General features: G+C 55.8%; 1 protein-coding gene across 6 annotated transcripts in view; it reads left to right on the top strand.

Moving 5' to 3' along the window:
• The window catches only part of MN1 (MN1 proto-oncogene, transcriptional regulator), a 174105-nt gene that overhangs the window by 104847 nt on the left and 55524 nt on the right, over positions 1-13734 (top strand). The window contains exons 2-4 of one of the 6 annotated variants that reach the window (XR_012996578.1): positions 7207-7394; positions 8214-8298; positions 10461-10673. Coding sequence is in view for 1 of the 6 variants with exons in the window: in XM_076353324.1 (XP_076209439.1) it covers positions 7207-7394 (188 nt within the window). In the remaining 5 variants the exon portion in view is untranslated. Of the gene's footprint in view, positions 1-7206; positions 8299-8347; positions 10674-13734 lie in introns of those variants that run through there. The other 5 variants (XR_012996577.1, XR_012996575.1, XR_012996576.1 and 2 more) reach the window with 5 other exon arrangements.

The raw sequence follows: 13734 nt of genomic DNA, 5'->3' as shown, positions 1-13734 counted from the left end.
GGCCGAGTCATGCACTCTGGAGCAGCCGGCGTTGATTTGGAGGGATGGGCAGAGGTATTCATTTTGACTGTAGGTGAGAGAGTCAGCTTTTCTGTGCTGGGGACTCAAATCCAGTTCATTGAAACCAAGCGGGAGTTTATTTGTCGGCACCTATGGTGCACGGGCGGGAGCTGCCGTGCTCCGGGGATCGGCGCCGAGAGGGGTCGTCGCTGCCTGGCTCTCCGGCAAACCAGCTGTTAGTTATAGAGATGCTGTTGTTTCTGTGTCCTGCGGTGAATAAAATTAAACAACTCTTTATTTCTGAATGACAGCCCAGGGACTGCACTTCTGGTCTGGCTCGGTTGTGAAGTGGCTTCATCCCAGCACGGGTCCTCTGGGGCCTGAAGCCCTCGATTCATTAGTTGTCAGGCTTGTAGGTGGATTCTGCATTAGGCCTTTAATTTAGTGTATTGCCATGGGCTACTGACCACATGACACTGCTCAAATGTGAGCAAATCTAACGAGGATCCAGGACTGCTCTTTAATTTGGTGAGAATAACAGAGTGAGCAGGGGCCTAGAGAGTGTTAATCATGAAGGAAAACTAGCTGAAACCAGGTCAGCTGGTGCTGGTTCTCAGTGCGACGCAATGGAGAGGGAGCGCGGGGGGCTGAGGAGGGAGCACTGCGAGCCCTGGCACCCTGCGGTACCGGCAATCCCTCTCAGCCTCCGTCGGGAAGCACCATGGCCCCAAACAGCTGGCAACAGCAGCGCACCATCTTTACTGCTGCCTTTTCCTCTCCCTCCAGCTGGGCGCTGTGGCTCACAGACCCCATGGGGTGGCTGGGGTCCCGGCAGGGCTGCGCTCAGACCCCCAGCCCGGGGCGGTGGCGCGGGGCCTGGCCGTCCCCTCGCGTCCTCAGGGCCTGTGGGAAGGGGAAGGTGACGCTCCCTGGCTATGGAAGATTCGAGAGTGCCAGGCGTCTGCTGTCCTTGTGGGGAGCCAGTGGCAAAGGCCAGTCCCAGCTGCCACCCACCCGCGCCTTGGTCCTGCATGGAGTCGCTTGGCACAAAGGCCCCGGAGCCGCTCGCTCCTTCTGTTGAGTGGCAACCAGTCCCCATGGTTAGATTTGTTTCATACAATAAACAAATTCATGCTGCTCTCCTGCTGGCTGTTCCTGGATGGGGCCAACTCCCCTCGGCATGCATCACGCAGATTTATTGCATTATATTGGAGTAGTGCCTGAGCTTGGCTGGTTTCTTTAAATCTTTTTTGGAGAGGGGTGGGCTTTGGGAGAGGGGGCACAGAAATCCTCTGTAGTAATTCCTGTTGACTGCAGTGACCAGCGAGGCAGAACTGATCAACTGCAGGCTTCCCTGCTGCTGAACTCTGCCAACAAAGTGCTTACATCTGCTTTTACACTAATGGGAACTTTATGGACTGGCGTGTCCCCCCCAGGAGCAAATTCCAACAAGGTCAGAATCCAGAAAGTTGCCACTTGACACCGGCTGTGAAGCCCTGAGCCAGCCAGAAGAGGCCAGGTTGCACTGAGGACCTTCTGGGGCAGGAGATCTAACGCTGTCGTGTGCAACTGATAGCCTGGAGGCCTCCCAAACGCCGCTGCTGCCGCTCCGCTTCTCGGCTGCACGGCCCTGCTCCGTTCCCAGGGCACACTGCCGGAGGAGCCATGCAGATAGATGCCGTGTCGAGCAAGGCTCTGAGTCACGCTGCTCAGCAAACAGGGAGGTGCGATGAGAGGCCGGCATCCGGCAGCGCTCTGCGTTTTGGGAGACTCCAGGCCACGTTCACCATTAGCGTGGCCTTACTAGTGCCACTCACATGCACGGCACCTGGTGCCATGACAGTGATGTGGGCACTCAATACAGATACTTAAATACAGATTTGGAGCCGTGAGCATGGGCATCCAAGCCGATGTGTTGTGGCTGAGCAGAGCTGGCTGGAGGCGCAGCCAAGCCATGGTCACAGCCTGACCTGCCGCGGCTCCATTTGCTGCTGTGGCAGTGACCTGCTCTGGGTCCATGCTGCAGATTGCTCATCCCCGGGCAGAGCTCTCTGGAGCAATCCTTGCTCATGCTGCACGTTCATGTCGGTGGGGACTCTACTCCGGGAGCAGCTGCTCAATACGGAGCAGAGACGGGTGCCACGCACGTGTGCCTTGCACCACGGGGCATGTGGGGGGTTTGCCCCAAGTGCAATGGGTAATTGGTGATATATGATGATACAGGAAAGCGGCGACACAGCGGTGGAAGGCATTTGGTGGAGAGCCGTTGGCAGCCCTGGCTTTTGGAGGTGAGGGGGCCTTATGGCACTAGAAATCTCCCTTTCTCTTGGCTCCTTGCTGTACATCACGAGCTGTGCCATCTGAAGGCAGGTGTGGACACTGACTTTCTAGACCCCCTTTGCACGTGGTGTCTGGGAGCAAGAGCTGGCTGCAGGAGGGGCACAGCAGAGCGAGTGAGCAGCCGGCCGGTTATCTCCTCCACCGCACACAGGCAGGGTTCCCCAGGGAGCTCCTGGGCATGGCTGTGCAAACAGGGCTGGCTGCTCCGAAGGCAGGCCTGCTTTGTGACTGCTCGGGCTGGGCTAGACGCAGTTACCAGCAGAGCTGGAAATTGGTGGCTTTGTGCTTAAAAGAGAAGCTTAATGAAATTTCTGCTGTTACTTTTGTACCCCTTTTTTTTGCTTCCTTGACTGTACTGGCAGATTGTGCTGTTCTGTTTGCATACCTAGAAGATCATGATACGGCACTGAAATGATGGTGGCGAAGGCAGGCAGCAGCACTGCTCCTGTGCTGCCAGGTCCGTGCCTGGGCTTGGCTGCGCAGCTCTCGGTGCACGGCTGCACTGCCCACTGGCAAGTGGATGCAGAGGGTAGAGCTGGGTGGGCATTGGGCGCCTGCCGGCTTATGGCACGCTGTGCGCAGAGGAGCACAAGTGCTGTGTTGTGAGTGTGCTGGGTACCAAAATCATGAAATGATTGCTTTGCGGGCGTGTATTTTCCCGAATTTAATGAATGACCATTCCACATTAATGTTTATTAAGGTGATTAATACTTTAATTTGTGTGGAAGAGAGTTTGCAGAAACATAACTTGCATCTACACAAGAGTTACTGTTCATTTTTCAGGAAATATAATCAGTCCAGACAAGGCCTGCTGAATTGTGGCCTGCTTTGGCAGCCCGAGTGTGAAAGATTATGGACTGTCTCCGATTAGCTGTCTCTTTTTTAATCTAACATTGCAGAGGCCTAATTGCTTTGACTTTGACTAAAGAGAAGATGGTTTCCATAAGGGTGTCCCACGGAGCTGTGCTCTGTCTGGGTGGCTGCTGGCCTCGGGCACGGCAGTCGGGGTTGGGTCCTCAGCCTCCCCCATGCCAGTGTAGTTACCTGCTGTTGCACATCTGGGATGTTGGTCGGGTTTTGTGCTACGTAGGGTGCTGGTGGACCCAACTTCTCGTTGCTCCTCACCTGAACAGGGCCCAGACGGTATTGAAGGGGCTTCTGCATCCTGCCCTGTGGGGCATCCGCTGATGTTCACCGTGTACTGTCCATCCAGTGCAAGGTGGGGAGCCTGGGCTGCCTTTGCTGTTGAGTGCAAGAGCATTTGGCAGCGGGGTAAGATGCAGAGCATGCATGCAGTAGTCTCTCCGTGTTCCTGTATCTGGGCAGAATGGGCAGATCTTTAGCCTACGGTGTTGTTTTTGTAATGGTAACTCCTCTTAGGTTACAAGGGTTTAATGAGGAATCCCCCCTGCCTGCACGCACAGCATGGCATTGTGCATGCTGGTGTTAGACCAGCCCAGTGCTGGAGAGGGTTTGCCTGGGGAGAAGGGCAGCACGACTCTGCTGTGAGGGACACTGGATGCGATGTGTCCTGACACCCAGCTGGCTCCTGACGTGGGGCTCTGTAGGGACGTCTTGCTCTGAAATGGCCATACTGACACCACGGCCAATTGAGTGTGAACCTGGTCCACACCCATTAGACATCTTGGCTCTGTTTCCTCTGGTGGGTGAAGAGCGTAATTAATTTGCAGCATTAGGAGAGGGGCAAATGCTGCGCAGGACCGGGTATCTGCCTGTGCCAGTGGGGCTGCACCACAGCCTGGCTCTCTCCCCGCTGTGCCAGATCTCGGCGATAAGGGACCTCTGGGGCTGGCACCAAACCTACTAGTCCTTGGAGAGTTGCCGCGACCTCACCCTGCTAAGCACCCGCTGGTCTTGGGGACCCTGCCCCAGCCACCTCTGTGCCCAGGGCAGCAGAGACAGGTCCCCTCTGAAGTGGGAGGATTTTGAAGTTTGGGAAAGGGGCATCCTTGCAGAGCCTTTACAGTGGCCTTGTGCAGGCATGCTGTCCTCCGGCGGCTCGGTGAGTCTGCCCCGTGCTGCTCCCACAGACCTCTGCCCCGAAGTCGTGCCAGAGCGCAGGGCTGTCTGGCTGCTCCAGCTGCTGCAGGGTGGTAAGTGAGGCAGGAGCATCCCTCCCGAGCATGGTGCCTCTTCTCCTTCCTTCACCTTGCTCGAAGCTCTGTCTGGTTCTAGCTTTTTGAAAGAAAGCCCATGCCATCCTCCAGGTCTCCTGTGGCACAGGGACGGCTGGGATGAGTGCGCCCGGGTGCGATGGTGGGGGAGGACAGGAGACCGATGATCAGGAATGACAGAGGCTGTGGAAGGGGATGGCAGCAGGGAGAGGGGGGGTCTGTCCTGCCCAGCACCCCCGGAGGGTTCCCTGGGGAGACAGCCCCATGGCATTGCTCCTGCTCCCACCACCTGGGCACAGGGGCTGCCCTGTCCCGTGCTGAGCACAGCTCCGGTGCACAGACTGCCATGCTCCGGATCCCCAGTCCCAGAAGGGGTTGAGTGGCTCCTCGCTCCTTGTTGCTGGAGACGTGACCGCCGTGTCGCAGCTGGCAGGAAAGGGCTCCAGCCTCTGCCTGGTGCCAGGAGAGCCGGGTGCTTTCAGTGGCAATGACCCGGAGAGGCCAAACACTGGCTGTGCCAGCCTGGCTCCCCGTCTCCTCCCCGCTGCTGCTGCGGTTTGCCATGACCGCTGCCTCTGAACAAACTGAAAGGTGATTTCAGAGCAGGCAGCAGTGAATGAATTCTGTTTTTCTCAAGCATTTAGTGTTGCTTTCAGTTTGCTTTGATGATGTCTTCTCACAACTAGTGTAAACAGACTGCGCAACGGGGAGCACTCACATGTGTACAAGAAGCTGCACATGAAAGACAGAGGCATCTTGAAAGCCATAATAATGCTCTGAGTGCCAGTTAAAGGATTTGTCACTAAGAGCACTTTACAGATAGAAAGAACTTATTAACTAGTGTGACTAACAGCTTGCAAGGTTTAATTGATGTGTGTTTGTTGTCCTTTTATATCTCTCCCCCTCGTCTTCCTCTTGGCACTGATTCCAGCAGTTGCTGGTGCAAGAGCAGCAGCCTCTAAGCTGCCTGAATAGGTACCAGGAATAAAAGCAAGGCCAAGCCCTGCCCCGAGTGCCCCTGATCCTGGGCTGCGGTCCGGGCTGCAGCGGCCCCAGGAGCTCGTCCCTGCCGCCCGGTTCCCCCCCTTAGGCACTGAGACTGGGCTTATTTTCTTGCTCTGGGTTCTGTTATTTCTCCCTAAGTGACGCTGAGTTTTTGAAGATAAAGCTTTTCAATGTATGAATAGTATGGATAATTAATGTTTCTGCCAGACAGACTACTCATTGCAAGATTGATTGACTATTAAGGTCATAACGCAGAAGCCACCCACACGAAACAAACAGGCTAATGTTAGACTTCAGCTTAAGCCGAGAGTTGGTCAGCTGTCCACAGTCACAGTGGGGGCTTCCAGTCATCTGTCAACAAGTGATTGATTGATGTGGACACCTTCCAATCTTATTCTGATTATTCTCAGCAGCTTGCCTGGTGGCCATTTTTCAGGAGTTGGCAGCACTCAGACCTCCAAGACTCAATGCGATGACTGCATGGGGGTTAACCCTTTCCTTTGATCTGAAACGTCTTTGTTATGGGCGACAACCGCAGAGCACGAGGGAAGGATTGTGTTTGTGAGCCCCAATTACAAAATACACCGGGAAACTCCCAGAGATCACACGCAGGAGCGATGCTTTGACTTTCAGACATTTCTAATTGACTTGGCCCAAGTAAAGATGCGAGTGGGGATCTGCAGAGAATCCACCTGGAGCAGAGCAGATACAGCTTTGTAACCCGGCTTCTTTATCACGCTGTCTTTTGTGGGCAGTTTGATGTGCCACAGAATAAACCATGTGCATCAAGGCCCCAGCAGCAGAAAAGCAAATTCTAATAACTGGGGTAGGAGGCAGTTTGGTATTCAGAGGGAAAAAAAATAAGGATTCAGATGTACTTGTTCTGGTGCGAGAGACAGTGAGTTAAAGCGGGCTCTGCTGTTTTTAAGGATAGCTCCTGGTTCAGCGCTTTGAATTCACTAGGAGAAATTTGTTGCCTGGGTGCTTTCTGTATGTGCACATGAAGATGACTTAAATATATCTCTCCGTAGTATTTTATGTACGTATACTTGGTGTGTGCCCACACACATGCCAGTGGGAAAGTGAAATTATAATTATGTATGCTATATAGTGTACGTTTACAGTATATAAACATGTTCTAGAGTTCTTTTGGTTGCAGGCGTGTACTGCCGATTTCCATTTCCTTGCACGTTTTTCAGCAGTTTTAGTTTAACTGTTTTGGAGAGCCCTGACGCCTGGCTTGTTCACCTTCCCGTGCACTTCCCATCCATGGTTTTAGCATTCATAATGTACCCTAAAAAGCCTGCCGTGGGGAAACGTCAAGAGCCCTTTCTCCTCCAAGAGCTAGATCTTTATGTAACTCAAGTGCATCATTGCATTTTTATGGTGCAATCCAAGTGCTGTAATGTAGCAGAGCTGGCACAGAGCTGTTGTGCACAAGATTGCGACAGGAGAGCCGTGCTAAACTGCTCTGGGTGCTGGTGCGTTGACATGCACGCCTTAGCATCCCAGCATGGCCTGGAGGCCCTTTATGGGCCCCTAGCAAGGGGCTGCAGTCTGATATTTTTCCCATGCTGCAGCAGACCCCGATCCGGGACGCCTTAATGTCAGCCTCTCTCCTGACCGAGCAGGGACTGGGTGTGAAGCCAAACGGAGCTGCTGGGAGGCGGGCTTCTGTAACCATGGCTGAGTTTTGCTAATCCCGTCTACTCTCCATCCCTTGCAGGTGGAGATTCATCCCAGAGCCACGCGGACGCCTGCTCGGACAGTGCCCCCACGCAGCACCATGCCGGCCTTGTTGCCGACTGTCTCCTGGACTCCAAGGACCACCTTCCACTGCATGGCTGGGCAGCTTCCCACTCGGAGCTGCTGCACTGGGCAGGCTCCCTGGCAGCGGCACTGACCTGCACCTAAGTGAGCACCGTGCCCAACGCCCGGTAGATCTGGTAGGCTCCCAGCGGGAGGCAGGACGAACACGAGTTTCAGCCAGCCTTTGCCCGCAGGCAGGTGCACCACGGTCACGCTGGTGGAGAGAGCGAGGTGGGGTGTATATAGGTTTGTGGGGATATGCTGGGGGCTGGTACCGCTTTGGGAGGGCTAACTTAATTGTATGAATGTCACCGGCCAGCTGCTTTCACAGAGACTGCCTCCCAAAGGTGTTTTCTGGAGTGAGGGTGCAAAGCGTAGGACTCGGCTCTGGTTGGACATGCTGACCGGTCCCTCCTGCGGGAAGGACCGTCTCCTCAGCCACAGAGGAGATGCAGCTGGAGCAGCAGCAGCAAAGGTCTCCCTGGGCTCCACTCCCCCTCCTGCTCAGCTTCCAGGGTAGTAGTGGGCTGGGGTCTATGAGACAGATACCTGCCTGGACAAGGTCCAGTGTGTAGGTGCTGCAAATCCATCCCCGTGCAACTCCCCGAGAAAGGCCAGGCAGGGGCTCCTCCCCAGCCCTGCATCAACCCCTTCGCCAGAGAGAGCAGGGCTGCGCTGGGGAGGGAATGGAGTGACCTGTACTCGTGTAAACTGAAACAGGGGACTGAAATGCCACCTCTGCAGAGTTTTTCCAGGGCACAGTAGAGCCATGTGCAGGGCCTCAGGCCTCTTGTCCAGAGCTCTGAGGGCTGTTGGTCTGAGTGCATGAAAGAGCAAGAATTTGTCTCCAGGGCCTTTTGCACCAGCACCGTGGCCTTCCCCCTCTCCTCCTCACTCACCCCATGCTCATGCTTGTGTGTTTAGTTCCTCCTTGGCCGGGCAGAGGGACCCTTGTGGACCAGGGGAAGGCCTCTGATAGTAAGAAAATGAGTCCACAAAAAGCAAGTGGGTAAGTTTTGTCCACGGAGTTGTATCATGAATTGCTTATCTTCCCTCAGGAGTCCTTTCCTCCTGGGCCTTGGCCAAGGGGCACCACCACTTGATGCAGCACAAGGTCTCGGGCATTTTCAGTAAAAGCTCTCTGCCACCATTGATCTTAACATCTGTGGGATGCAAAGTGCTCTGGGATTGCCACAAAGTGCAGTGGAAGTGCAGAAGTTGATGAATTGGTTCCCATGAGAGACTGTAGAGCTGCTCTTTTAGCTTTTGTCGAGCAGAAAGTGGCTTGTTTGGGTATAGTCATGCCATGGAGCAGTGGTAAGGCTGGGAGAACCCAGCCTAGGTCCTTCATCCCTAGCAGCCTGTGTCCTCTGGATGTTGAGCATCAGTCAAGGAGGGATGCTGCCGACTGCTTTTCCGCTGACTGCAGGTGGTGAAGAGTTGAAAGGCACCAGCACTGCTTGCTGACAGCTCCAGCTCAACAGTGTGTGTGGGATTTCCCTGGAGCAGCCCCAAACGATGGACCCAGAGCAGTGCTGGTGGTGCTAACCCTGGGACATGTGGAGCAAACCTTCACTGTGCTCTGGGGAGGGTGTACCAGGGTCTCTCTTGCAACTTGTTACGTAGAAGAGAGAGATACCGTATAGTTATTTCTCCCTGTCTGATCTCTAACATGCCACTGCAGTAATTAAGATGGTTTTGTGTATTGGAGAGTCACTCTGATAGGGGTGCACTCAAGACTTGAGCCTCTAGGCTTCCCATTAAGTCACATAAATCTAACAAAGAGTTTAAATGACTGTGGGAAGCAAAGTGGTCACCTGCCGTAACAGAAACCCCGTGGCCGTGCTGGTCTCCTTCCTGCCATGGCTGTCCCTCTGCTGTGCCCAGCTCGTCCTCAGCTGCAGGGTGCCGCCTTGCTCCCTGTCCTCTGCTGGCCAGGTCCTGGCAGCGCGTGGCCCCGAGGCCCTTGGCTGAGCTGGCAGGGTTGGTCAACATGGGTTCAGTGGCAGCAGGGTGGCCTTGGTGCCCCTCTTGTGATAACCCGCTTGCTGTTCCTTGTGTCACCTGTGGGTTGGCCATCTTGCCTGGGCTGCCTGCGCTGAGCACGGAGCTGCGATAGCTCCTGGAGCCCGGCCCCGGTCCCTCCTGCCTGGTGCGGTGTGGCATCCGGACACCCACCGGGCAGGATCTCCTCCCCGCTGAGCAAAGGATGCGATAGCCTGCGAGCTGGCAGCCTTGCTGGTGTGGATGAGGGCTGGGAGCGAGGGCAACCTGGCGGTGCTTGCCTTCTCCACCATGCTTGCTTTCTCCACCAGAGGCCACAAGCCTTGGTGTCCCCGTGGTGTGAGCCCAGCCAGCATGGCCTCGGGGCTCCTCCTGAGGCAGCATTGGTATAATAACACTGATGAAAAGCTGATTAATCCTTGTAAGCAAGCCGCAATAGCTTTCCTCTAGAACTGAAGAGATTACCACTGATTTGTCATCCTGATTGTTTCAAAGAGGTGCAATTAGTTGCTCTAATTTAGCTTCGCTTCTCACTGAGTGGCATGACAACTGAGATGTAATCAGTAGATCTGCACGCGATGGCAGCCACTGATGGTGCAGCTGTGCCTGCCACCATTTCATGTGCAGAGGATGGCCGCCAAAATGGTGGAGCATCACGTGCTTGTGTTCGAGGGGCCAAGTCCCCTCGGTGCTGCGGGCAGCGGAGCAGATCTGGCTCACGGTGCTGACCTGTGCAGCAGGCAGGTGTTTATTTTTGCAGCCTGCTGAGGGGGGCAGCGGGGGAATGCTGCAGGAATAGCGACCCGCTCCGAGCGTGCTGATGGAGCCAGGGCTTGGTGGGGTCCCACGCCAGGCCTGAACAGGGCTCTCACGGGCGCTGGTTGTTCAGGAGGCTCTTGGGAAGACACAGCGAGAGCAGCGAGTGCTAGCCTGAGACCCCCACGGGGGTGATAGGTTGCACTGGGTGTGGGCATGACATTACACTTAGTTCTATTTTAAAAAATAAAAAAAAGGTGGAAGGAAATCTTGTTTTTCTTCCTCTGCCTCCCCCAGCTATTGTCCCTCTTCTTTGCCAGGTGCAATAAAATCAATACTAGGTACAGGAGAGGGGTGGGTATTTCGCTTGAGGCTTCCCCCTTTCTGAGGACTGTCTTTACTTTGGAAAAGGTGCAAAGCTACTATGGAAAATGAAGAGATTGTGGCACGTCCCTCCTCAGCAGGCGCAGCCCACCAGCTCACTGCTCTGGGTCAGCAGCCAACCTCCCTCTGGGCAGAGAGGAGGGAACACATGGTGTTTCAAAATGTGTCCATTTTCAGTGAAACAAATCACATAAAAATTCAATTCAAAATGAACAAAATAAAAATGCTTTAAAAACAAAACCTGCCTGTGGCTATTTCTCGGTTGAAGCTGTCTCTTTCTTTTTTTTTCTTTTTTTTTTCCCGGGAAGGCATTTTGTTTTTGGAGCGAGCTGGCCATGCTTGCCGGGGAGGGTCTTTGCAGGGTGGCTCGGAGCAGCTCTCTGCGCTGGCCGCTGGCAGCCCGTGCCCCTCGGCCAAGCGCTGTGCAGCTGCTCGGCTCATGTTCCCCGGCCACGGCACGGCCCGGCACGGTGCTCCCTGTGTCACTGCAAAGTCGTGCTTTTTCCCGGCTGTGCAGCCCCTGACCCCTCCGGCTCGGCCGTCAGCTGTCGTCCCCCGCCGGGCTGGCAGCCCTGCTGCCCCACGGCGCCCAGGGGACCCCGCACCAGCCATGGGACCCCGCACATCGTGTGCTAGTTCAGCCCCTGGGGCTGCACTCTGCACGCTGCCCTGCGGCTGAGCCTGGGCTGGGGGGGCCGGTGCGGAGCTGAACCTGCCCCTCTATCGCTCAGGCCTGCCTGGGGCAGCTCGGCTCTGCTCCCCCTGGGCACGCAGCAACACCCCCAGGCCAACGCTGTGCCTGGGCCAGCGGCTCGGCTGTGGTGCGGGGGGAAGAGCCAGGCTGGTGTGCGGTGCAGGATTCGCCTAGGAAGCCCCTTGGAAGGCTTTCCACTGCTGGCTGTCAGTCGCCTGCCCAGGGCAGATGCGTGCAGTGAGTGCACGTAGCGTGTGAGAGCCCATGCGTGGCATACGGCACGGTGCCACTTTGGTGCCGGAGCCAGCTGGCTTGACAGGAGCATGTTTGAGACCCTGATGCGGAGGCGAGCCCACCTGAAGTGCACTGGTCCTGCCGACTCTGCCCCCATCCCATGTTTTCCTCGTCCATGAGAGCGTGCAGCAAGTGTGCAGCGAGCGCGGCTCAGCGCTTCCCGGCGGCAGCTCTCCCCCAGTGCGCAGGCAATGGCTGGCTCACTACCGCACCCACCACGCCGGTGTCAGTTGATCCGAAGGGCAGCCGGGGTCTCGGCAGTGCCAGGTGGGCTGGGCAGGACAAGTGCCATCGTCCGGGACACATTCCCCTTGCCTTTCCTGGCTTGGGTCAAGGTTGGTCTCCGTGAATTGGGAGGGACCATCTGGTGCAGGGAGCACCAGCAGGACATTTTCAAGTGCTCCTGCTCCTCTCAGCTAAATATAAGCCCCAGTAGGAAGCCTACCTCTTGCTAGTTTTATGTTTCTTGCTTCTGCCTCTGCACTTCCTAAACCTGGCAGCAGGCCCAGCTGTCTCCAAGTCTAAGATGAAAATACCCTTGCAAATCCCACTCATAAAAATACCTGCTGTATTCCCAAAACATGCCTGAGATAGCTTCCAGAGAGGATGGGGAGCTAAAATAAGATGCATGAGCTCAGAGCCCCATTTTCCACTGGCCCCATGGTTCCCGTCGCTGCAGCACACCGTGCTATGGACTGAAATGGAAGTGCTGCAGCGTGGGGTGGCTTTTAGCTAGGAACCAGACAAGCTGCAGCTCTTCTTAGAGCAGAAGCTGCTGCAAACCTCACATGTACCAGCAAAACCTCGCTCTCCATGCTTACTGGCTGGTTTGTACAACCTGGACAATTGCCCTGACCAGCAGCATCAGCCTCAGTAGAGGAAACCCGAGTCTGAGAGCGGGGTACAGAGCTGTGGGGTAATGTTTGGTCCCCAAACTTAAGGTAAATGAAACACCCTGTGAACGACAGCAGGAGGCTGCTCTGCCCTGGGAGGCCCACATGGCTGGGCTGCACTGGTAGTGCCACCTGCCCTCGGGATGGGGATGCAGGCGCTCTGCTGCAGACCTCAAAACCTCCCCGTGTCGCTCCTTGGCAGGCCTTCAGCAGCAGGGACTAAAGGGAAGACACAAATCTATCGTGCCTGCCGAAAGGCGCAAGCCTGCAGTGCAGGCACGGCAGCTGGGTACCGGGGAGGAGCATGGGCCACCGCTCTCCTTCCGCCTGCCGGGTGGCCCCCGGGCGAAGGGACGAGCTCTTGGAGAGGTGGCACGGGTTGCCCACACAGCGACCGGCTCCCAGCAGGGGCACATCCATGGAACAGGGCGTCAGGCTGCCTGGGAACCTAAATCTCAGCCTTGCCCTCTTCTAAAATGCTCTGCTATGGTCTGTGAATGTATCCCAGATCTTTTCGCGCTCACACTTCTTTTTTTTTTTCTTTGCAGCAACCCACTGCTTCTATTTGACACCAAAACATTTCCTGGATCAGACACAGATGTCCCCACAGTCACGTCCTGCCATTGTCTCTGCTCGGCTACTCCAAACTGCCCGCAGAGGCGGAGGCAGACACGCCTGCTGGTTTTCCCCCTAACTGTAGGCAGGGATGTGGCAGTCGTGAGCTCTCAGCAGGGAGAGTGCCCGCCTGCCCGGAGCGGGGTCTGGGGGCTGGCAGAGGAGCCACTGGCTGCTCCAGGCGCCCAGGCTGGGGCCGGGGCGGTCGCAGGGGCATAAAACCCTCAGCAGCTGTCAAAGATGTGCTGCTGCACCTCCACGGTGCACAACCCTGAACACCCCTGAACACTCGCACTGCTCACATCAGAGACCCCTTCTTGTACCTGCTGGGTTCCATGCAAAACCAGTTGGGGTCTGCTTTTGCCCTTAAGGCTTTTTGGGGCAGGCTGCTCTGCACTGTGCCACTCCCAAGATCTTGGAGGGTTTTGTTCCCCAAGGAAGATCAGCCGCAAGCGCAGTGGGGAGGAAAGCCCTTTCGGGCTCAGAACAATGATGCTAATGGGCCCTGGGCGGCCTTTGTGTCCTCGTGCGGCACCATCGCAGTGACCAGGCAGTGCGGGGCAGCACACGGGTCGTGCAGCCCGACACCCCTCTGATAACGTTATTGCTGGGCGCTTTTGTGGATGCTCTGAGCTGGGCGTTATTTGGCAGGGCAAAAGCTGTCCCCTCTCTTTGGACAATTACTTCCTGAATCTCATTTAACACTGGGCTGGATGGCAATATTCAAAGTTAACCACTCCACTTGCATTGCCTTATATGTCAGCAAGTGCTACTTAATGATCTGTGAATGGAGGGAATGCTGGGA

Source organism: Aptenodytes patagonicus, chromosome 15 (genome assembly GCF_965638725.1).
Source record: "Aptenodytes patagonicus chromosome 15, bAptPat1.pri.cur, whole genome shotgun sequence".
Lineage (NCBI taxonomy): Eukaryota > Metazoa > Chordata > Aves > Sphenisciformes > Spheniscidae > Aptenodytes > Aptenodytes patagonicus.
Note: the sequence above shows the minus strand (reverse complement) of the source record. Positions and strands in the feature narration are given on the sequence as shown.